The sequence below is a fragment of the Ammodytes marinus genome (assembly GCF_949987685.1).
Source record: "Ammodytes marinus genome assembly, chromosome: 11".
NCBI classification, from domain to species: domain Eukaryota; kingdom Metazoa; phylum Chordata; class Actinopteri; order Uranoscopiformes; family Ammodytidae; genus Ammodytes; species Ammodytes marinus.
In genome coordinates this window covers 13,581,772-13,601,937 of record NC_137215.1, presented here as the reverse complement: position 1 = coordinate 13,601,937, position 20,166 = coordinate 13,581,772, and the positions used below count along the sequence as shown (strand labels likewise).

At 40.4% G+C, this 20,166-nt stretch overlaps 1 protein-coding gene across 1 annotated transcript; it reads left to right on the top strand.

Moving 5' to 3' along the window:
- Window positions 1–3,629: 3,629 nt before the first annotated feature.
- Window positions 3,630–7,472, top strand: etaa1b (ETAA1 activator of ATR kinase b; the record flags this gene model as incomplete). The annotated part of the gene is made up of 6 exons (XM_080036868.1): window positions 3,630–3,690; window positions 4,137–4,265; window positions 4,574–4,638; window positions 4,854–4,963; window positions 5,162–6,585; window positions 7,360–7,472. The coding sequence occupies 6 exons, from the start codon at window positions 3,630–3,632 to the stop codon at window positions 7,470–7,472; spliced, it is 1,902 nt and encodes a 633-aa protein (XP_079892994.1).
- Between the last annotated feature and the right edge of the window lie 12,694 nt (window positions 7,473–20,166).

The following is a 20,166-nucleotide window of genomic DNA, read 5'->3' as shown; positions in this document are numbered from 1 at the left end:
AGGACATAAAAAATAAAAATAAATCCAAAGCGAAACTAACATATTGTAGAAAAAACTTCTTAAGCATAACGGTCCGCACCAGCTCTATACTCAAGTGACCGATGTTTTAAAAACAAAACAAAAACGTTATTCCACATTATTTCTGTGGCACTAGAGAGAAAACAAGCAAAGGTTGACAGAATAAAGAATAAAATGTATGAAATATATTTGTATTGGCTGGAAAAGTCCAAGGAATTCAGATTGAATTTAAAACACTGATAGAAGTTGAAAAGGTCAGAAATAGTCTGGAGACAGTGGACTGAATGTAACATTTGACAAATGTGTTTTAATTTAGAGTATATTTATATGAATCATACATTCGGACTGTGTGACGTTCTCTCCCTAAACACGGTAAAACAGAAGATAAGCCGCTGACCTATCAGCCACCTTGACTCAAAAAGGTCTCGCCGACATACTTACCCAAAGTGCACTGTTTCAATAGTTTATTTGACCCTTGATCTTAAGGCTCTGAAGCAGTTATCACTATAGATTCGTAATGAAAATATTCTTTGCTTAAGTGAGCTCAGTCAAGACTTGGACAGTTGACTGTGATCACTAAGAGCGTATCTGTTATCTCAGGCTTGAAGTCCTCTACTCTAAAAGTGTGTTTTGCTTATAGTAAATTCACTTGGATGTTTGACTTCACTGTGCAGTTTGACACGTTTTTTAAATGAATTAAGGGGAATTAAGAGGAACTTTCTCTCTGCTTATCTTTACTATGAGTTTAAGATTATTACATACAAGAATGTTTTTTTTGTTTTTCACATCACACAATGAAATTAAAAATATATGAATATTCAGCATTTTCCAATGGGTTTTATTATTTTAAGAAAAGTAATTGCACCTCTTTTTGTGGGAAATCCGTATCAGGTGCAAATTATTATACCAAGCTGAGTATTGTTCATGTCTTTAATCATATCTCAAGTGATTATTTTAAAGGAGTTTTTTGAAGGCTGAGCAAAATTCCTTTGTATCTATAAGCTTCACATACAATTCCAATAAAGCCGATTCTGACTTCTGCAGGTATTCTGTATGTTGGACTGAGAGCAAGACGGGAGACTAAATTGAATTCAAACAAATGCAAATGAAATTCTTATGCGAGAAATTGTAAAGCAGAGAGGCCAGTCTCTTCCCAGACTCATAAACTGTACATTATATATATATGTGTGTGTGTGTGTGTGTGTGTGCGTGTGTGTGTGTGTGTGTGTGTGTGTGTGTGTGTGTGTGTGTGTGTGTGTGTGTGTGTGTGTGTGTGTTAACAATCTTCAATAATATGTTTGAGTTACTTGAGTTAAAAATTGTTCCTCAGTGCTCTAACCTTGATCAATGTGGAGGCAGTCATTCTGACATTAAGAAAAATTAAGAAAAAAATAACTATATAACAGTGTTGACTAAACTCATACTCATAGTGACTCCATTAGAAGTTGCCTTATATGACTGAAAATGTAAAAGATTATACTGACTGTTGACAAAGGAATAGTGCTGGCTGATCCTCAGCTCTGATATTCATTTAGGGAAACCAGTTCCAGCCTTAGTTCTACACCATGTAATATTAATTGTGCCTACAAATTAGTTTTGAGTGACAAAATAAACATTTGTGAACAGTATGATTGATTTATTTGACAATAGGAGTGCAATCCACACAAACAACAGCCATCACAACAAAGCTGCCACAAACAAACAAGCTTCAAGCCAAGAATGTCAGTAGACAGTGGCTAAACATATGTAGACCTTCTTGGCAGTACCAGGCTTTCTGGTATAATATTTACTGTACTGCAGCAGGGCTGTACGCTTATTTTTTTAGGTGGTAGCACTGGTGCTAGCAAGCAAAAAAAAATCAGTAGCACAAAAATAAATTCAGTAGCACACAAAGTATGATCGAAAACTTGCATAACCTTAACCCATGCATTTCGCTCTAATTACCTTTTAGCCTGTCATATTGGTCTCATTTGAAATTCTCAATTAATATCATATCCTAGTGTGTGCAGTACTAATTGTAGAAAAATGAATAGGGGTGCACTGATTGCAATTTAGACAAAATAATCTAACCTGCCAATTGCAATTTTTTGCTGATTCAGAATTATTTCTCCTCATAAAATGTACATCTATATATTTTTTGTATACACATATAATTATTATATTCATAATAATAAACATTTTTGGTAAATGTCCTTCTGTTAATTAAAACCAAACTTTAAAACATATAGCCTATTAGATAAATAAGTATACATATTGGTACAATTTAGGATAAGTTAAATAGGTTGTTGTGAATGTGTTGGGAGGTGTTCTTCAGTGGCTTATCAGTTATTTCAAACATTGTTTAAATAGACTACTGTTGACTGCTCTCTGCAGCTGAAGCAGTTGATTTTCAAGCTAGTGCACTGCAGGGCTGTGAAGCGCCAACTTCCTGTTCTTACGGCTTCAAAATAAAAGTCAACTCACGTTTGGATAGTAACAGGCTTTTAATGTGAAGGCGCACAGGAAATGTTCTGTTTGCACACACGCTAACTTAACTGCGTGCCGTCTCCTTCCGGTTATTACCGTTGGTGAAGTGTATTAGACGCTAGCACTAGTGCGAGCAGCATTGTATTCATCATCGCACGTGATCAATTTCAGTAGCAAATGCGATCAAAACTGTCGCACTGTACAGCCCTGCAGCCTGCATAATAACAGCCAATAGTAAAGGAACCCCTTTACTTTATGAGGTTACCAGATGACGTATAATTTCGGACCTTAGATGTAGATTGTGCTGTTCAAACTAACTTTTAACTAAAAAAAAAGAAAGATAATTGTTTTCTCAGAGCATATGTCATGATGAACTGACATTAAATTATGAAATTATGAAATTACTAGAAATATTAAATGTGTCATGTTTACCAAAGCTCTGGAGTCTGAAGCACCAACACACAAGTACAACAGCCTTTTAAGAGGTTTCAGGGTGTACCATAATGATCAGTCTTTATTTTATCTTTTTTCCCCTAAAAGAAGCAATACTCCCATTTAAAATGGTTCCATTACAATCAAATGTTCTGTATTTTTAACAAAAAAAGCAAAAAGAAGGCAATGCTTGTGTTAAATGAGACTATTAATTATACTGGGTTAGATGCATTGACATATAACCTTTTTAAATTCAGAAGCTGGGTGTAAAGATAATTCTATCCATATATGAAGACCTAGTTTTTCACATAGTCTACTGTCTGTTCAAATTATTGTAGGCCTACGCTACGCTACCAATGGAATGGATTATTTTTGTAGGACTATATGCTTGTAAAAACATTTGCAAACATTTTTGTTATTTAATTAAAAAGGTCAACCTGCACAGTAGATGCCAACTGTAGCTTCTAAATAATCCAGCCACCAATAACAGTGTAGAGGAGTCAAAGAAGGCATACTATAGCCATCACAGTATTCGCCCTGTATTTACCTGAAAACCTCTGAGGCGCCGTCGAACGAATCGCGACAAATCCTTCCCGGCATCCGTAGTGTGATGACGTCGAAGCCAAACATGGCGGCTTTCTTTGAATGAGCCGAATAGGTCCATGGCCGAAACATTCAATCTTCTTTATAGGTCCATGCATTCAATGAGCAGAATGCAAGACAAGAAACCAGGAAAGCAGACGCCTGGCACAAACGCGTCCCCCAGGCGTAAAGGTGAGGATACGGATCGATCCGCACGGGAAGTTGGAAAAGGGGAATTAAGTGATGGATGAAAACTCTTAACCCTATTCTGCTCATTTGGAGGTGTGGCGGCGGTCAGAAAATATATTAAAGTGACTACATATAGCCTAGCTGACTATTATTTCTTATTTTCACTATTACCAGTGTTTCTTCGTGTGACCTGGTGGAAGAATCATGTGTTAAAAACAAAAACAGCTAAGACTGTATTTCGATTCCTGTGGTTCTTAAATATATATTATTAAATCTGAAAGCATTGCTTGCCTACTAATGTATCAGCATAATATTAGGAAGATGTATTTTGCATTCGGTTGGCTGACAGCGTTATGTAAGAAATCACACTCAGTGTTATTATGATATTTGTTGACATTGTGTGTTTTACTCTAGCTATTACATTTGAGCTTTGTTTTTCTGTTTTGCAGACTTTCAGACTCCAAAGCGCAGAGGCTGCAGCAGATACGGCAGCTTGATTAATGGAGATTCCCCAGGAGATGTGGAACCAACACAGGACATAATCTGGGATGCCACATCTCCCACGCCATCTAATGCTGGTAAAAGACAGAAATACTCTTCACAGAAATCCCATCTGAATGACAAAACGCACTGTGCTGAAAAGGCTTCTTGTGGTTTTTTGGTGTGGGGATGGAAACAGATACAACTAATTGTTTTGTACATGACAAAGAAACTGAAAAATGAACATTCATTTATAATTTTATGAAAATAAATACATGGCGAGGTTTAACTGTGCATTTAAATGAAAACTAATATTCAAACTTGGGTAATATTTACTATTTTTGATTTGCATTTTTATTTTTCAGGCTCTTGTATAACAAGCCTTTGTGTTTTCATCTGTTCTAAGGGTCGGGGCTCAGGAACAACAGAGTTGTGGAAATATCAGATATTGTCAACAGAATTGCTCCAAAGGTCAGTTATTGTTGTTTTTTCAGAAACATAACACAAACCACGGAATTCACATGTCTGAATGTCATGGTGTAAATCTGCCCCTTTACTGTAACACTTGTTATAATAATCAAGACTTAGTTTTGTCACAATGTTCTGTGTGCCCTGCTAAGGTTTGAGCCTTGTTCAGTTTTTTATTATGAAAGAAATTCTTCATCTCTTGCATGTGTCTCACACAGGATGTGAAAGGGAGAGCGACTGAATCCCCTCTGCTGCAGTGGATAGGTGACAGTGCCGTCTCCTGCACACCGGATGTTCCAAAGCCAAGACTGAGGAAGAAGTCATCCCGGTGCGTAACCAGTTAAATGACTCTTGATACTGACCGACTGATTCCCCTACACCAACAAACACTTTAGCAAGAACTTTGGGTCATATGTGTTAATGATAAGTAGTAGTAGTAGTAGTAGTAGTAGTAGTAATTCTACGGTTTGTTTGTCCATTTTGGGATTGTTGACTATTTTCCGTGTCTATTGTTGCCTCACAACAGGCAGAGCAGTGTGGATGAACTCATGAAGCTGGCCAGGCAGTTTGACCAGAACATGCAACAAGACAGGGAGACATCCGAACCACTCAACGCCGTCAACAATAACCTCAATGAATGTGTAAAGACTTCCAAAACCAAACGCACAGAGACATCGTTCTCCAGCAATGTGAAGGACCCAAAGTGTCGGTCCTCGTCGGAGCAGGTGGAGGCCGATCTCCACGCCCTGTTTGACTGCTCAACTCAGAAAGTCAGCGGCCGGCTCAGTCAGGGCTCTTTAGTGTCAGCCTGTTCACAGGAAATAAAACCCGGGACGTCGACTTCAGCTCAATCAGAGCTCAAGTCGCCTGTGACGTCTGGCCCAGCTGCACATCCTGCTGAAGAAAAGGGATCCTTTGGTTCTAGTGCAAACAATTGCGATGACTTTGACGACGATTGGGAGAACGACGACCTACTCAATGACTCTTTTGTTCTGGCGATGACACAGAATCCCGAGCAGCAACATGACACCAACCTTAAATCCACCTTGCGGTCTAACACTACTACTACTCAGTCCTCCTCTGTCTGTAAGCCTACTACTGCAATTACAAACCCTGCACGCCAGCCTTCAGACTTGCACTCTGAGCCAAGCTGCAGCACACTCCAGGAACTTTGTCCCAAACCCAAGACTACCAACCGAAGCACTTTCAAGTTAGCGTCCAACCCTCACTTTCAGTCCAACGCGTTAGCCAAGACAGTTTCCAAGTCCAGCTTCCCTGTTATACAGCCCAATTCAAAGACGTCTGACCCGAAATCTGCAAGCACAAAGGCACTTTCTACTCCTCGGCCAGACAAGATCTCTAGTGATCAGAAGGAGACTTGTGTTGCTGCTGCTGCAGACTCAGTTAAAGACATTTCAGACAGCTTGTGGGATGATGGGGACGATGACGCACTGCTCTACCAGGTATGTGACAGCGTGGAGAGGTTCTCCAGCAGCCAGCCACAGCAAGTGAGCCCCCACAACTGCCAAGAGAAACCAAATATTGCTGTAGACACTGACAGACAGCAAAAAACTACCACCGCGCCTCTGCCAATCGACACAGCCTGGTCCCTTAAGGCCGGTGCCAGCGCTAATAGACAGTCTCCATGTGCTTTTGTTCGCTCTAACTCATTACCGGGGACTAGCTGTAAAGCTGTGAACTACCAAGGGTGGAACGTTCCCATGAAAGGTGCCAATAGCAAATCCGGGATGTCTCAGAGCCTCCCAGGAAGCCGCATGAGTTTGGGCACAGTTAGCCAGCGTTGGGATTCCTCTGGAACTTTCCAGGCTGGGAATGCTACTGTGGATACAGAGCCACATACAGTGACAGCCAGGGCGCCGCAGAAGTCCAAGTCCCATCATGCAGCCTTTAAGAGAAATGTTTCCGACTCAGCAGTTATATGCAACAAAGGTAAGCTTTATGGATTTTTCTTCTCCCATCTGGACTGGTGTAAAGCATACAATTTAGAAGATTGTGTAAATGAAAATGTTTCTAGTCAGAATGTTTGATCATGTTGTCGCACAGCATTGCATGTTTGCTTAGGAAAAGGTCATAGGCAAACTGTTAATACTTTTCTTCAAAACAGCAGATATGAAAATGTTAAATACTATATTCAGTAAACTATGTAAGAAGAACGCAAATATTTTCCTTTAACACAAAGGCTAGCGTTTTTACTTATTGGAAAATGCTTATTTTGTTTTGACTCAATGCGGTTTGTCTATTGCGTCTACAGTCCTCTTGTCTTTTAGAGACAGGATATTGAAGAGCAAAATATCAAGTAAAACAGATGTCACATGTTGTTCTTATAATCAATGACAGTTCAGTGCATTTGCTCATTGACAATTCTCCCTCAAAACAAGTAAACGCAGCGCCACGGCTTTAATTTGTGACACTGCCAAGCATCCAAACCTCAGGAAGCTTCATCACCAATGAATTGCACTGATTTTCCTCTGCACATGGAGCGGTGTTTTTTTTTTCTGTACATTCAAATTAGCTTCGCCATGGGTACCCACTGGTCCCAGTTATAGTTGTGACATTTTAATGTCAACAAATAAAAACTCAGTTGTTGAAGTTCGTGATTTAGAGGCACATTTTCCGTTTTTTCATGTGTTTTATTATTTATTATTATTATTATTTTCTAGCAAACCATATTCACGGTTTCCTTTCCTTTTTCACATTTTCCAGTTTTTATCACAAACCAGATGACAGGGAAGTGCTCGGCAGCCGAGATCGAGAGGAAGAAACAGGAAGCCTTGGCCAGGAAGCGACAGAGAATGCAGAACACTCCAAAACCATAGTGGACCTCTGTCCTGCCTGAAGGGATGTTATCATACTGCAATTAGTTTTTATAAAACTAATTTCTCCTTCCATACCAGATGTACTGCTGCCTCCTCATCAAGATGTTATCCATGATGATATCTAAGACGATGTTAGTGTTAATAGTTCAGTATTAGATCACCAGGTTTTGGTTGATTTGCTCGACACTGCACAGAAATGACTTAGTGTCTATTCAAAAAGAGTGAATGCCTCCTGTAAGCGCTGCTGGATGTTTTTGCTGCTAATGTGGAAACATGTTTGTCCGAAGCGGGTTTGTCACAGAGCTTGTGCTGGGATGACATTCAAAGATTAATGTCATCAATCAATTTTCTTGATTTTCACAATATTGTTTAAGGATTGAAATGAAGAAGAAGGCCTCACTATGATTCCTGTGGACAACAATTGGATGACATTTTTTTTTCTACCTTAGTGCCTTTAGCATTTCATAAGAAATTTGACTCCAACCCCTATTATGTCACACTGATATGTAGGACTTGGCTGTACACATTCTTCTAATATATTCTTCCTATGCCGTCTGCCTTGTATGGACACAAGATAGGTATTTGTAGCTTTTCCGTTTAACTGTCGTTTCAGTTTATTGACAATTGTCCACACTGTTAGGCATCATGTTTTCACTTGTCTACACTTCTGCTTTCACATGTGAAACCCAAAACCAAGGAATAAATAAGTGAGATTTTGAATCAACTTTTTCCGATCATGTTTGTTGTGGATGCACGTTAAACACGATAACACACTATTTTATCATTTCTGTCTAGCACGTTGCTTTAACTCACAGCCAGCACCTGCGACTATCTTGATGAATGTACATGCAACCTCCAGCGACAATGCCAGTAAAGTGTCTTCAAATATGATGAAAGAGAGCTCAACAATGTTGGCAAAAAGAGAAAAAAATATGGAGCCACAGATGCCTGGAAATATAACAGTATGATCAATCTGTTCAGCAGCAAAGTTCAGTTCTGTAGTGCAGAAAGTCTCAGTTAATAGTCAAGAACAGTTTGTGACAACTGCTCAAACAGAAAACAGCCGTCCTTAATTTCTGACAGAATTCTGACTGACCGTCAGTGAGCAAGTAAGGTGTGTGGTAACCCCCCGGCAGCATCAACCAGTTCTAAAATGAGGGCTTACAGTGACTGCGGGGTTTTCGAGTATTAGGGGTCCAAATTCAAAGTCTGTAAAAAAGCTGAGAAATCTAGAATTTTAGCTATAAGAAATCAAGCTAAAAATATATTTTTTTAAAACACTGAATCCTACATTTCCCAGAATGCAACTGGATAGCTCTGGGCGACTTCCCATACCTCTCAAATGGCCCTTTCTTTTAAAACCTGCACCTCCGCACTAATGACTAATGACATCATAGGTGTTAAATTTTCAAACTTTGAAAGAACTCCTTTTACAGCATGCACCAAAGACATTGAACAGCTGTTTTAACAGACTGCGTAGTACTATTCACTGGAGCTTGTGAAAAATGTATTTTCTTTTTATAGTTGGAGGTCCCACTTAAAGACACTTTCTAGATGTGTGTTTGCAGCAATATTGGCTCTACTTTTGTATCTAACAGCTGGTCGGAATTGGGAGGGTACAAACACTGCCTCCTTACTGCGGTTATTGGCAACCATTACTCTAACCCCTGTGTATTTCAGGACTGTTGACAGGTAGCGCAGATATGATGGGTCCATTTCGCAAACACTCAAATCTGTTTTCAACAGGCTTCTGCATGAAAAGGAAGACCATTGTGAACCCGCAATAGCCTCAGTGTGGAGCATATTATTGTTATTAGAGGTAAGGGATTATTTTAATATGAGGGCTAATTTGTCCACTGGCCCCTTATCACTCTACTCACCTGCTGGGCTGTGTGTGAGGGTAGCACAATGTTCCTCTTTGTAGTCCCAAGAGAATTCTTCAGTGTTCCTCCTTCTAGCCCATCCCCAGCTATTACATGCCTTTGAGTTCCCAGGTGTTTGTGTGTGTGTGTGTGTGTGTGTGTGTGTGTGTGTGTGTGTGTGTGTGTGTGTGTGTGTGTGTGTGTGTGCATGTGTGTGTGTGTAGGACGGGTGGTCCGCAGGTGTGTATCGTTGAGTATTCGTCCCGTTCCGAGCATGAAATAGGCCCCATCCTCCTCCCTATACCCTGTCTTTTTCCCCACCCAGTCTGACTGTAAATCACACGTCAAGGCAATTTGGCAACAGTATCAAGGCCCCTGGTTTTTATGACTATGATTATGGTTATGATGATGACTAGTATTTATTTCAACTATCTGATGAAACCCTGGGCTAAAGCTAACAGGTGTCAGGCAAGTACAATATCGTGCTTGCTGAAGGATCCCTGTAATGTCGCCATAGAGAGCGAAATATCGCCCGCCCAACAGAAGAATGGGCTGTTTCAGCGCTCCACTCGTCACGCCGTACATGGAGCAATTTCTGATTATTGGATGGGAGTGGAGAGCGCCACAACGTCCTCTTTGTAGAGGCAGAAATGATTTATGGCTGTTAGTTGGGCATACGGCAGTAATTGCCACGGTGACGATTATGTTACCATGGCACCTGTTTAAACTGTCTTTTCTTATGTGAATGTTTTTTTTGTTTTGGAAGAGGGAGATTTGCAGCTTGAAACTGATGTGTGGAGACACTAATTGAAGTTGGGAAAGGGTGGCGTGGTAACAATGTATGGGAAAAGGAGAGTGATGGACAGACATGTGTTGTGCTATCTGCTGTCTTAGGGAAAGTTTGATAATAAAACACTAAATAACATGACCGAAGCAGTCTATTCATCAAGTAAGATAAATATGGTGAAATGTGTATTGATTATTTGTTAAAAAGATGTGTTGGTTATCATTTGGTAATGTAGCTGCATGGTACTACATTTCTTAAAATAACATAAACAACTTGTAAGACTCACACACAAAATAGCACTTCAAGCTTTATGTTGTTCATACTTCAGTCCATACAGGTTAGCCTTCATGTACGAATGTAGCACTCATTAATGATGATTAGGGACAGCGCACCCGAGGCGTGACAGCTTAGAGGCTGTTGTGCTGTGCTGAGCCATGACCTTTAACCTTCCTCTGTGTCGGTTGTTTAAGTGATAAAAGGATTTCTCCATCACGGATCAAAACCATGTCTTTGATAAAACCCTGTTGTGTCACAGGGTCAGGACTCAGAGGTCTGCACTGATGAAGGATATGGAAAAAAATATCAAGGATAAATCCCATTCCCTCTGGATATGTACCTCCAGGAATGTGTTGTCTTTAGATCTGATGCATAGGTGATGTACCGCTACAGGCATAATCTTTAAGAGGTCAAGTCATGGTGTTCATCATACTAAGTAGTAATATCAAATTATTGATTATTTTTTTGCCTTTTGATGTTCACTGACTAGAATTCGTAGTTCAACCGTGGATCACATTTTCACTTATCAGCTCACTGTTTACCAAAATGCTTTCAGAAATGATTTAATAACTTGATAAATTAAGCTTTTAAACATGTTGAAAAGAAAGATAGTAAGTGAGTATAACCCATATGTCGTATACGAATAACACCAATTTCTGCAACAACAGAGCTGAATCAACTGCGTGAGATGTGGTCGAAAGCTTTGGAAACAACAAGTTTGACCTTGTGTTAAGAATTATTTTATCAAGCTTTTTTTCTTTAACAATTTTACAATAATAATAAAAGATAATGTGATACTTTATTTATCCCGCTGTGAATTTTTTTTCTCCCACTTTAATGGGAGGTCAGAGGTGATGGTCTGTATGCTAATAGAACTGCAGATCTGGATTTGGACGTTTTACATCATTCCTGCCAGCATAAACTCACCTCATTCACTCTACTGTTAAATCATTTGTGTGGAGTGCTGCCATATTGTGTTATGATGACTATGCCAAACTAATAAGCAAAGGAAAAGTGGACTATAAAACTATTTTATAGCAAGAGTGCTTAGGGACTGACTTGTGATAGTCACTACCAATAAATTCAGTAGAACAAATTCCTACTAGTTTCCATTTTGCTTGAATTCTGTGTCTCAAACGTCTTTTGGTTGAATGGCTAATTGATCCAAGTTCAGTGTTAAAGGCATACTAGGCGCCTGCAATAATTTTTTTTGTTAAAATCAGGAAATTTCTACTCACCATCCACTACCTGTCCATTGTGTGTGCACTGCACACTGAAAATAAGTCGGTGTTTGTACACAGCGGCGATCTAAAAAGGCTGGGTCAGCGCCAGCAGCTGATTATGTTTATACTTACCGCAGCCAGAATGTCGCGGATTGACATTTCGGGGAACGTCCCAGCAACTATTACTGCCATAAGTTTAAACATAAACAAATGTTCGCCAAGCATTCACTGGAGATCGCTAAGTATGCCTTTAACATTCTTGCCTTGCGAGTGCATTTTCTTCACTTTCAGCTGTTTCAGAAAGAAGTTAGGGATAAACATTTTGAAACTAATGGATTTTCAAGCATCCATATGCCTTTAAAATCGTGTGATTTTGGTAGTCCACTGTTTATTTTTTAGGTGAGACTATTTAAGGAACCAAAGCTGAAAGACTATAGCATTTGTTCCCCTTTTGTTACCTCCCCTTGCCTTCTTTCTACACTCATCGCAGTATGGGGTTGAAGTGGCGGAAGTGAGTAATGAGTCCTGGAGGCATACTAGTGCGCTGGATTACCGATGGATTTGCAGTAGATTAATATGAGCCAGAATTTTCCAAGGGCATCCACTGTTCCGCAAAACTGACTCCAAGAACAGCAAACATAAATTAACCGACTTTAGAAATACGACCTGGGGTAGCTATTGCCTCCTTAACCCAAGTGCGGAGCAGCCATTGAAGATAGCATCTCTAATCGCTTTCCCATGCTGTGAGGCCATGCTGCAGAAAGGCTAAACACTGTTTTTATAGCTCACAGATTACCTCCCATTGTATGACTAATACATATCACACATACATCAGCTTCTTTTTTTCCACTCTTTCTTACTCTCCAACTCTGGATATCTCTCCCTCATCTGTTTGTATATCTATGTCCCTCTCCACATCAGTCTTACACACACACACACACACACACATGCACACAAACACATGGTGAGTAGGAGGTGTGCAGCGCTGTGGCAGCAGCCTGTCAGCAGCGTAAATGACCTGTGAAGAGTTTCACGGTGCGTGTCATTAGGCAGCTTTAGATTTGTTTCAACAGGGCTTTACCTGAGGGCTCCATTCATGGGCCCCCAGGTATGACCGCCCTCCCTACTTGGTGGAAGTCGAGTGGGGAGTTGCCAAATTCCCCCACTCCCTCCATGGAGGACAGTGATGGAAAGCCCATGAGTGTGATGGGGCAATGCTGAAGTGCAGAGTTCAGGGTGTTTGGGGAGTGGAGTGCTGCGAGAGGAGCGGTGTCATCTTTTAGGTCGTTGCTTTGACTAATCTTTTGCACATTTTTGCTTCTTTCTATGGGAACCATTTGGCTCTTTTTGCCTTTAATTTGTAGGTTACACATGTTCTGCCTTCAAGAAAGAGAATTTCTTAAGAAAATCACAGAAAGAAGATTAAAAAAGGGGATGTAAAATACATTTAAGTTGGATGAACATTGAAGTGAACGCCATGATTTTATCCTTACATTATCCTTTTTTAGTTCACACTCTCACCCAAGCAATTTACTTGTTCATCGGTAGAATATATTTTCTGAGAAAAATAAGTAATGTAAAGGTCAAAGTCGACCAGACGTTATGGTGATAACAAGTACCAAAGTCTTGTTATTATAATCTAAATCATTGCTTTGGAATGGAAGGAGTAACAGAGAAAAAAACACTCCTGTGAAGGATTTATTAGCTCACTGAAATGACTGCAATCAGCTCAACCTGCTAAAATTCCATGTATTGCACACTGTTCAACCCAGGATTATCACTATGTTTTTTTTTAATCTTCTCCCTCCCAACTGATCCCGTATTGATATCTCGGCATCACCACGCTTTATTAAGCATGCTGATAAGGGTCTGCAGACTTAACCGTGTTTTGAGAAACAAGACCCGCTTGCACACAGCCAACAAATATCCCTGTTGCCACATTCCTCCGGCCTATATCTGCCAACACCTTTTCGCTACAATGGCTTTGGTCCTTTTTTCCCCAGCCCGTAATAGTCAGCGTGGGCTGTAATGGTCTGTTGACAGGTTTAGGCTGAGGTAATTTTGTTGCTGGGCTTTACAGTGAGGTGCCAAATCTTCCCCCGAGGAAAAAAAGGGAGCAGCAGATGCAGAGAAAGCTAGCTATTAGCTTAATAATATGCACTGTACTGACCGATTGTTATTATAAAAGTTTGAGGACTGGGAGCCAGCAAATCATTTTTAACATTATAGCGTCGCATAAAGTCGGCTAATCTTTAAAAGACTCTCCACAGAGTTATGTGTTGCTTTGTTGTACAGGAAGAGGCTCAATATGTTAGCCGGGTGCTAAAATGTTAAGTGGTGCTAGCTTCTGGGAGTAGTGTGCTCTTGAGTTAAAATGGCCCCCGCTGTGCAGAGACACAGTTCATTATTTGAAGCAGAACTGAATAAAGAGAGGCCAGCTGAGTGGAACTCCAGCTGCCTGACTTAGAGAGACACACACACACCCGCACACACAAACACACAGATGCAACGTAGAAACACACCATGGAAAATGCAAGGGAAGGCGAGACTGTTGAGGCCAAGGGGTTCCCCTTAGCAATGTGCAAAGCAGAACAACCGTACACACACACACACACACACACACACACACACACACACACACACACACACACATACAAACACACACACTCACACACACAAAATCAACAAGCACCTGCCAACTGACCATCTACTGTGGGATGGAGGTCCCAGGGCTCCCCAGTGCTTCAAACCCACAGAACCACACACACATACACACACACGCATGCAGGCACACACACACAAACACACATTGGTTGTTGTGACCTTTTCAGGGTCATGCTGGGTCCTGCCTGGGCTTGCATGCTGATGGTGAGTTAATGATGGTTGGTCTTTGTACTGTTAGTTCATCTGGCTCTCATTTACAGACTGGTGGCAAGAAGAGAGAGAGTACACGGCATGCAGAGCATGGATGGTTTTCTCGTATTTTTGAAGTAAAGTTTTTTAACCAAAACACTTTGGAATAGCCTGCAATACATAATGAAATGGGTTGCTAGAAAATGACAATCTGCAAATTGTTAGTTTTAGTTTTTTAGATTTTCTTGAGTTTCCGTCTGTCTTTCTTTTTCTGTTTACTGTATACGTCCTACCCAAAACTCAGACAAGAGCTACAAACCTAAACCTTTGCTCCTGTCCGGTCCTAATCCTAATTCCAATCATGACCCTAGAAGTGAACTCTGACCTTGACATAGGCTCGTAAAGACAGAAGGACTGGCAGAATTCCTAACTTAGAGAACAATATTCTCTATCCTTCTGTCCTTGTCAGGGCCAGAAATACAGGAGCACATGTGAATACAAACACCCTGCTGCTTAGAGCCAGAGGTTGGTCCAGGTCCAGAGCTCAACGGTGTCTGCTCATTGTCAGTAATTCCATTTCCTGGCTCTGATAGAGTATGACGGACAGGAGAGATGTAAAGAGGCTCCTATAAACAGAGGATCAACACTCTCTCACACTGTTATAGGATGATAATTATTTGTTATGTTCACCATATATACACCCTTTTTTTACTATCTCACAGTCAACAACACGATGTATGCCAAGTAGAGAAGCAAAGGAAAGGAATGCCAGCACGCAGCAAAGCAATGTCTGCAGCACAGCCTTCTCCTCAAAGGCAAATTGGGAGTCCCCAGTCAAATTACTCGAGCTGTTTCCAAATGCAAATATGTGTTATCAAATCAACAAAGCAACTAAAGATGCAAATAGAGAGATTCGTGCTGCTCGTTTAGCATCTGTTGGGAGGAAAAAAGAAATTAAACATTTCCATCAAGGCTTTGCCACGCGTTTTTCTCTGCAGGGAGAGCGGAAAGAACAGATTTGTATGTTTTTGTTTGAAGATTCGGTTTTGAAATCCTTCACAAGGATCCGGGGCCCTCCTGGCAGCGTGGGAATTTGCCATGCGTTTAGTTTCTGAAACAGTCCCATATTTGTTGGATTAGCTCGTCGCCCCAGTTTGCAGCAGAATGTTAAGAGAGGTTTGGAAACAGGGGAGACATCTGAGCCAGAATGGAGGGCTCATCATCCCTGCAGCGAATATACACTCTGCCCCAGAATGAAGGTGGATATTAAATGTCCAGGGTGAGTCAGACTCACTCTACATTTGGCGGGTTGTTGAAGGAATTTGTCATTCCCTTGCAAACACACTCTCCTCCTCTGTATGTGCAAACGGTTTTTCTTTATGGTAAAGAGTAAAGCCTGATTTATGAACCATTTCATTTTCGCTATGGGAAAGGGTGCAATACAAATATAGTAAAATGTGTTAAAGGGTGTGTTACTCCAGGACCTCAAAATTGCATTACATTGTCAAAAGTGAGTGCAACTGAGTTGATGCTCTGGAGTTCTTTACTTTTATGGGGATGTTAGAGAGGTTATGCTGGTGTCACTGGGTTATTTTCTTTTAGGGATTTCTTCTTACAGGCTCAGCACAGCGGGGGGGTTGATGGGGAAGACAGAAGTGTGTGCAACAAATCAAACAAAGTCATGAATCAGTTGTGGCCCTACAGCACAGCAGACATATGAGGAGAGCCTTACGACAAGTCCAGATTATTTATAGAGTGCTTTCAAAGGGATGAATTTAAGATTTGTGTTTACTTTTATTTTTATTTTGGCTACATATTTTTTGCTGCTAATCATCACAGCTGTGATGTCTCTCCACTGGACATCTTGTCCTTAGATTTGGAGCTCAAGACAAGGGGCTTTTTTTCCTCTTTGTCTGTCCAGCATTAGTGCTGCGGATCCAAACATTCCTCTTATTTTAGTTTACGCTTTTGTTGGCTTGGTATTATATTTGTTGTATTATATTTACCTTAACATATCAGATTGTCACCAGTTCTTTGCAGAAAAGGGGGGAAACACACAAGTATATCAAAACAAAGACATTTGTATGATGGCTTTTTCAATTACATATGCTGGGCTATACGCTGACCTCACAACATGTTACCCCGATGTTGGTTTTGTCTATGAATAGTGTTGTGACATGTCCTGTGTCACAAATGCCACCTTGACATGTAAGGCCTGTTTACATGCTGCTAACACACACACACACACACACACACACACACACACACACACACACACACACATATCCAGCAAAACGCCCACATACAACCCACACTAAAGGTTACCATGCCAGGATTTTAATCTACATGTGAAATGTGCTCTCCTACGCTTCTTCTTCTGTCTTGTCAGCAATCTGGCTATTGCCCTGTGATTCAGAGCCTCACTTTATTGATTGAATGGGTTTTAGTCTGGAACACACACACACACACACACACACACTGGTGACTTTGTTGCAAAGGAGGGAGGGAGAAGGATGAGTGTCAGGCCTAGCGTGATGGGCGAACATCAATCATTGCTTGTCAGACTCGCCTTTTTTCTTCAGCCCAACCCCAACCCCCCCTCTGCCTTCTCTCACTTTTCTTCTGCCTCACTGATCAGCCTTTGTTTTGAATGGTGGTAGTGTGTCTCCCTGTGTGTGTGTGTGTGTGTGTGTGTGTGTGTGTGTGTGTGTGTGTGTGTGTGTGTGTGTGTGTGTGTTGTTCGCAGGTGTTATCGTTCTCAGCTGCCAATTAAGTCTTGTGTTGTTTGCTCTCTTACCTCCAGGTCATGACAAAAGCGATGAATTTCAATAAGTTGTACATGTGATAGGCATTAGGGACTTGTTCTGCCCTACAAAAGGCTAAATGCAGTAACTCCATATTTTGTCAAAATGGAAGTGTAACCTGTATCTGACTCTCACACATCTATTTTACCATCTATTATGCCATAGAAATGTAGCCCTCTCATCTGTGCTTGTGGCTAGTGGTTCGAGAAAACATTAGCCACTCTGAGCATAACATATGCAAATATCTAAGAAAATTTTCGTAATGTAGGCTCCTGCCTGATATGACAAATAATAAGAATGCATGGAAAAATATATCTGGATCAGCTTTATTTATTTTATTACATCAAGAGAGCACTGAACTTGTGAGGTACCCTTTAAGTATAGTCCATTTTCTTGTACATTAAAAAAGGTTTGACAGTAATGATTTTATTTCCAGTTAAGCAAAGTTTTTTATTTGGTCCCTTTACAAGATATATTCATTTCTAAAAAAAAAAGAAAAGAAAAAAGAAAATTAAATCCTGAAAGATCCTGATTCGAAACAGGTTGAAATACTGTGACGTGAATATGGCAGATTTCCTCACTTTTCTGTCTTAAATTACACATTTGCGGCTTAATAGTATTAGAAATATCATGTTGAGATGGAAAACTTGTTGGCAGTGTGTGTGTGTGTGTGTGTGTGTGTGTGTTAAAATGTATGTGAATGAATGAACTGTGTGTGCCACATGTATCTCTATGGTTGTTTATTTTCATTGGTCTGTCTCTGAATCCATCTGACCTTCTGTGTCTGCTTCTTGGTTAAAAAATCTCAGAAAAATGGGAGGATAAGAAGACATCCGGAACTAATAGACTTTCCAAAGACTTGAGCTCGGAATATGACGATTTATGAATCGACCCGGGACAAGTGCTACGTCTGTTTGTCAGGGAAACATATATTTCTTCTTTTCCCTTTTTGGAAATATGGATTTGGCCCTTCACCAAACACTGGGAGCGTGTTCTATTCATGTTGTGCCAAAAACTACAACATGCCTCTCTCTCTCTCTCTCTCTCTCTCTCTCTTGGTAGTTTTGACTCTATTTGTTATTATGCTTTGTTTTGTGTGGAGAAAGCCCCAGTGTGTCTTATTTGTAATGGGTGCCAGGGGCTGGGGGAGATGTGTTTTCAATTACCACTTGGTAGAATGACTGATGGTAAGACAATCAAGCACAACACTGTGTGTGTGTGTGTGTGTGTGTGTGTGTGTGTGTGTGTGTGTGTGTGTGTGTGTGTGTGTGTGTGTGTGTGTGTGTGTGTGTGTGTGTGTGTGTGTGTGTGTGTGTGTGTGTGTGTGTGTGTGTGTGTGTGTGTGTGCATTTGTGCCAGCTTGCATGTGTACAAACAGCTTTGTGCATGTTTGTGTGCATGCCTGCATCTGGGTTTTTATGTGATTTGTGCTCTGCTTTTTCCCATATTTTGCTCTCATTTGGCATTGTTGGGTCAGCAAGGAAAATGCCACCCCCGTTTCAGGAACCAAGAAATATAACAACCTAAACTCATTGATTTTTCCAGCCAAAACACAAAGACCAGTGCTGGAAATTACCACTTTTATCCTTTTAATTTGCAAATGATCCTCAGGGATTTCCCCAAATTTGTGGTCCTTTGATTTTGTTCAAAAATTTCTTCTAAAACCATAATCACACCAAAAAACAAAACAAAGATATGGAATCAAAACCAAAACAAATCTGTTGAAATTAACACGCGATGCCTTGATGATCTGATATGAACTGAAAAAATAAACTAAACTATTGTGGAATATTGACTTAAATTGGCTCAACCATTATATCTGGACAGGTTCACTTTAAGAATTTTAATAGAAATCTTGGTATCTGTATCCACATTGCCTTAAGTTCAGTGCAACAGCGTAAACAATGTGAGTCCCATGAGGGTTTTTTTACACAAGGATATTATTTTTTTGTGCTCATCTTTTAAAAGTCCTTTATTTATGGACATGCAAAGTGCGTGTCCCTCATTACCTGTTTTCCGCTGTATTATAGTGCCCTGGAGTCTGCTGTTGACTGAGATGCCCTGGACACAGATGGAGCCTATGAATGATTAATAACAGGTGATGTAGTTCACAGCCAAGCGGCCACAACTCCAAGGTGTGTGATATGTGAATAATGAATTATCTCTACCTCTCTGATATTTTTAAAGAACCTTGAGTGTAAACATGTATGCAGAATTATGGCACGCTGGATTTTCTGCTGGTTGCGGAACAGTTTGTTACATGCCTGCGTTTCTGTTTAATTTTGAACCCTGCGTGGTTAAATGAGTCATATGAAACATAGCACACACTGCGATCGAGAAAGGACATATTAGAGCAGTTTATTGTATATTTATGAGGCCAGGTAATGCATTACATTTACTCCATATTCCCTTAAAATATTAAAGACCTCCCTCTCCCCTCTATGGAAAGAAAGCAAGAGTGCAAGTTTTTGGGAGTGAACATTTCCACACAAAAAATGTTTGATTGTATTATGTAACACATGAAACGGAAATCTTGTGCGATGAAGCTCTGTAAGAATTAAGGCAATATAAGTAAACAGTAGAAAACATAGTTATTTCAGCAGTCAAATTGTATGTGTGGGCCCAAACCAGCAGTCTCTTCAGGTTGACTATCACATCATATGTTTTCATTATATTTGATGTACGTATGGTACGCAGACAAATGTTACGTGACATCAACAATACCTACAATGACATTATTTAGCTGGAAAAAGTACATTTATAGTTCACATCCTCCATTCACCGCTCCCCAGCCTTTCCTCTGGAACTACAACAGTGACCTCTAGTGTGGCTGCTTCCCCAAAGACCTACGAGCTCATCCAGCAGCAACACCAGCCTTTATATTACAGT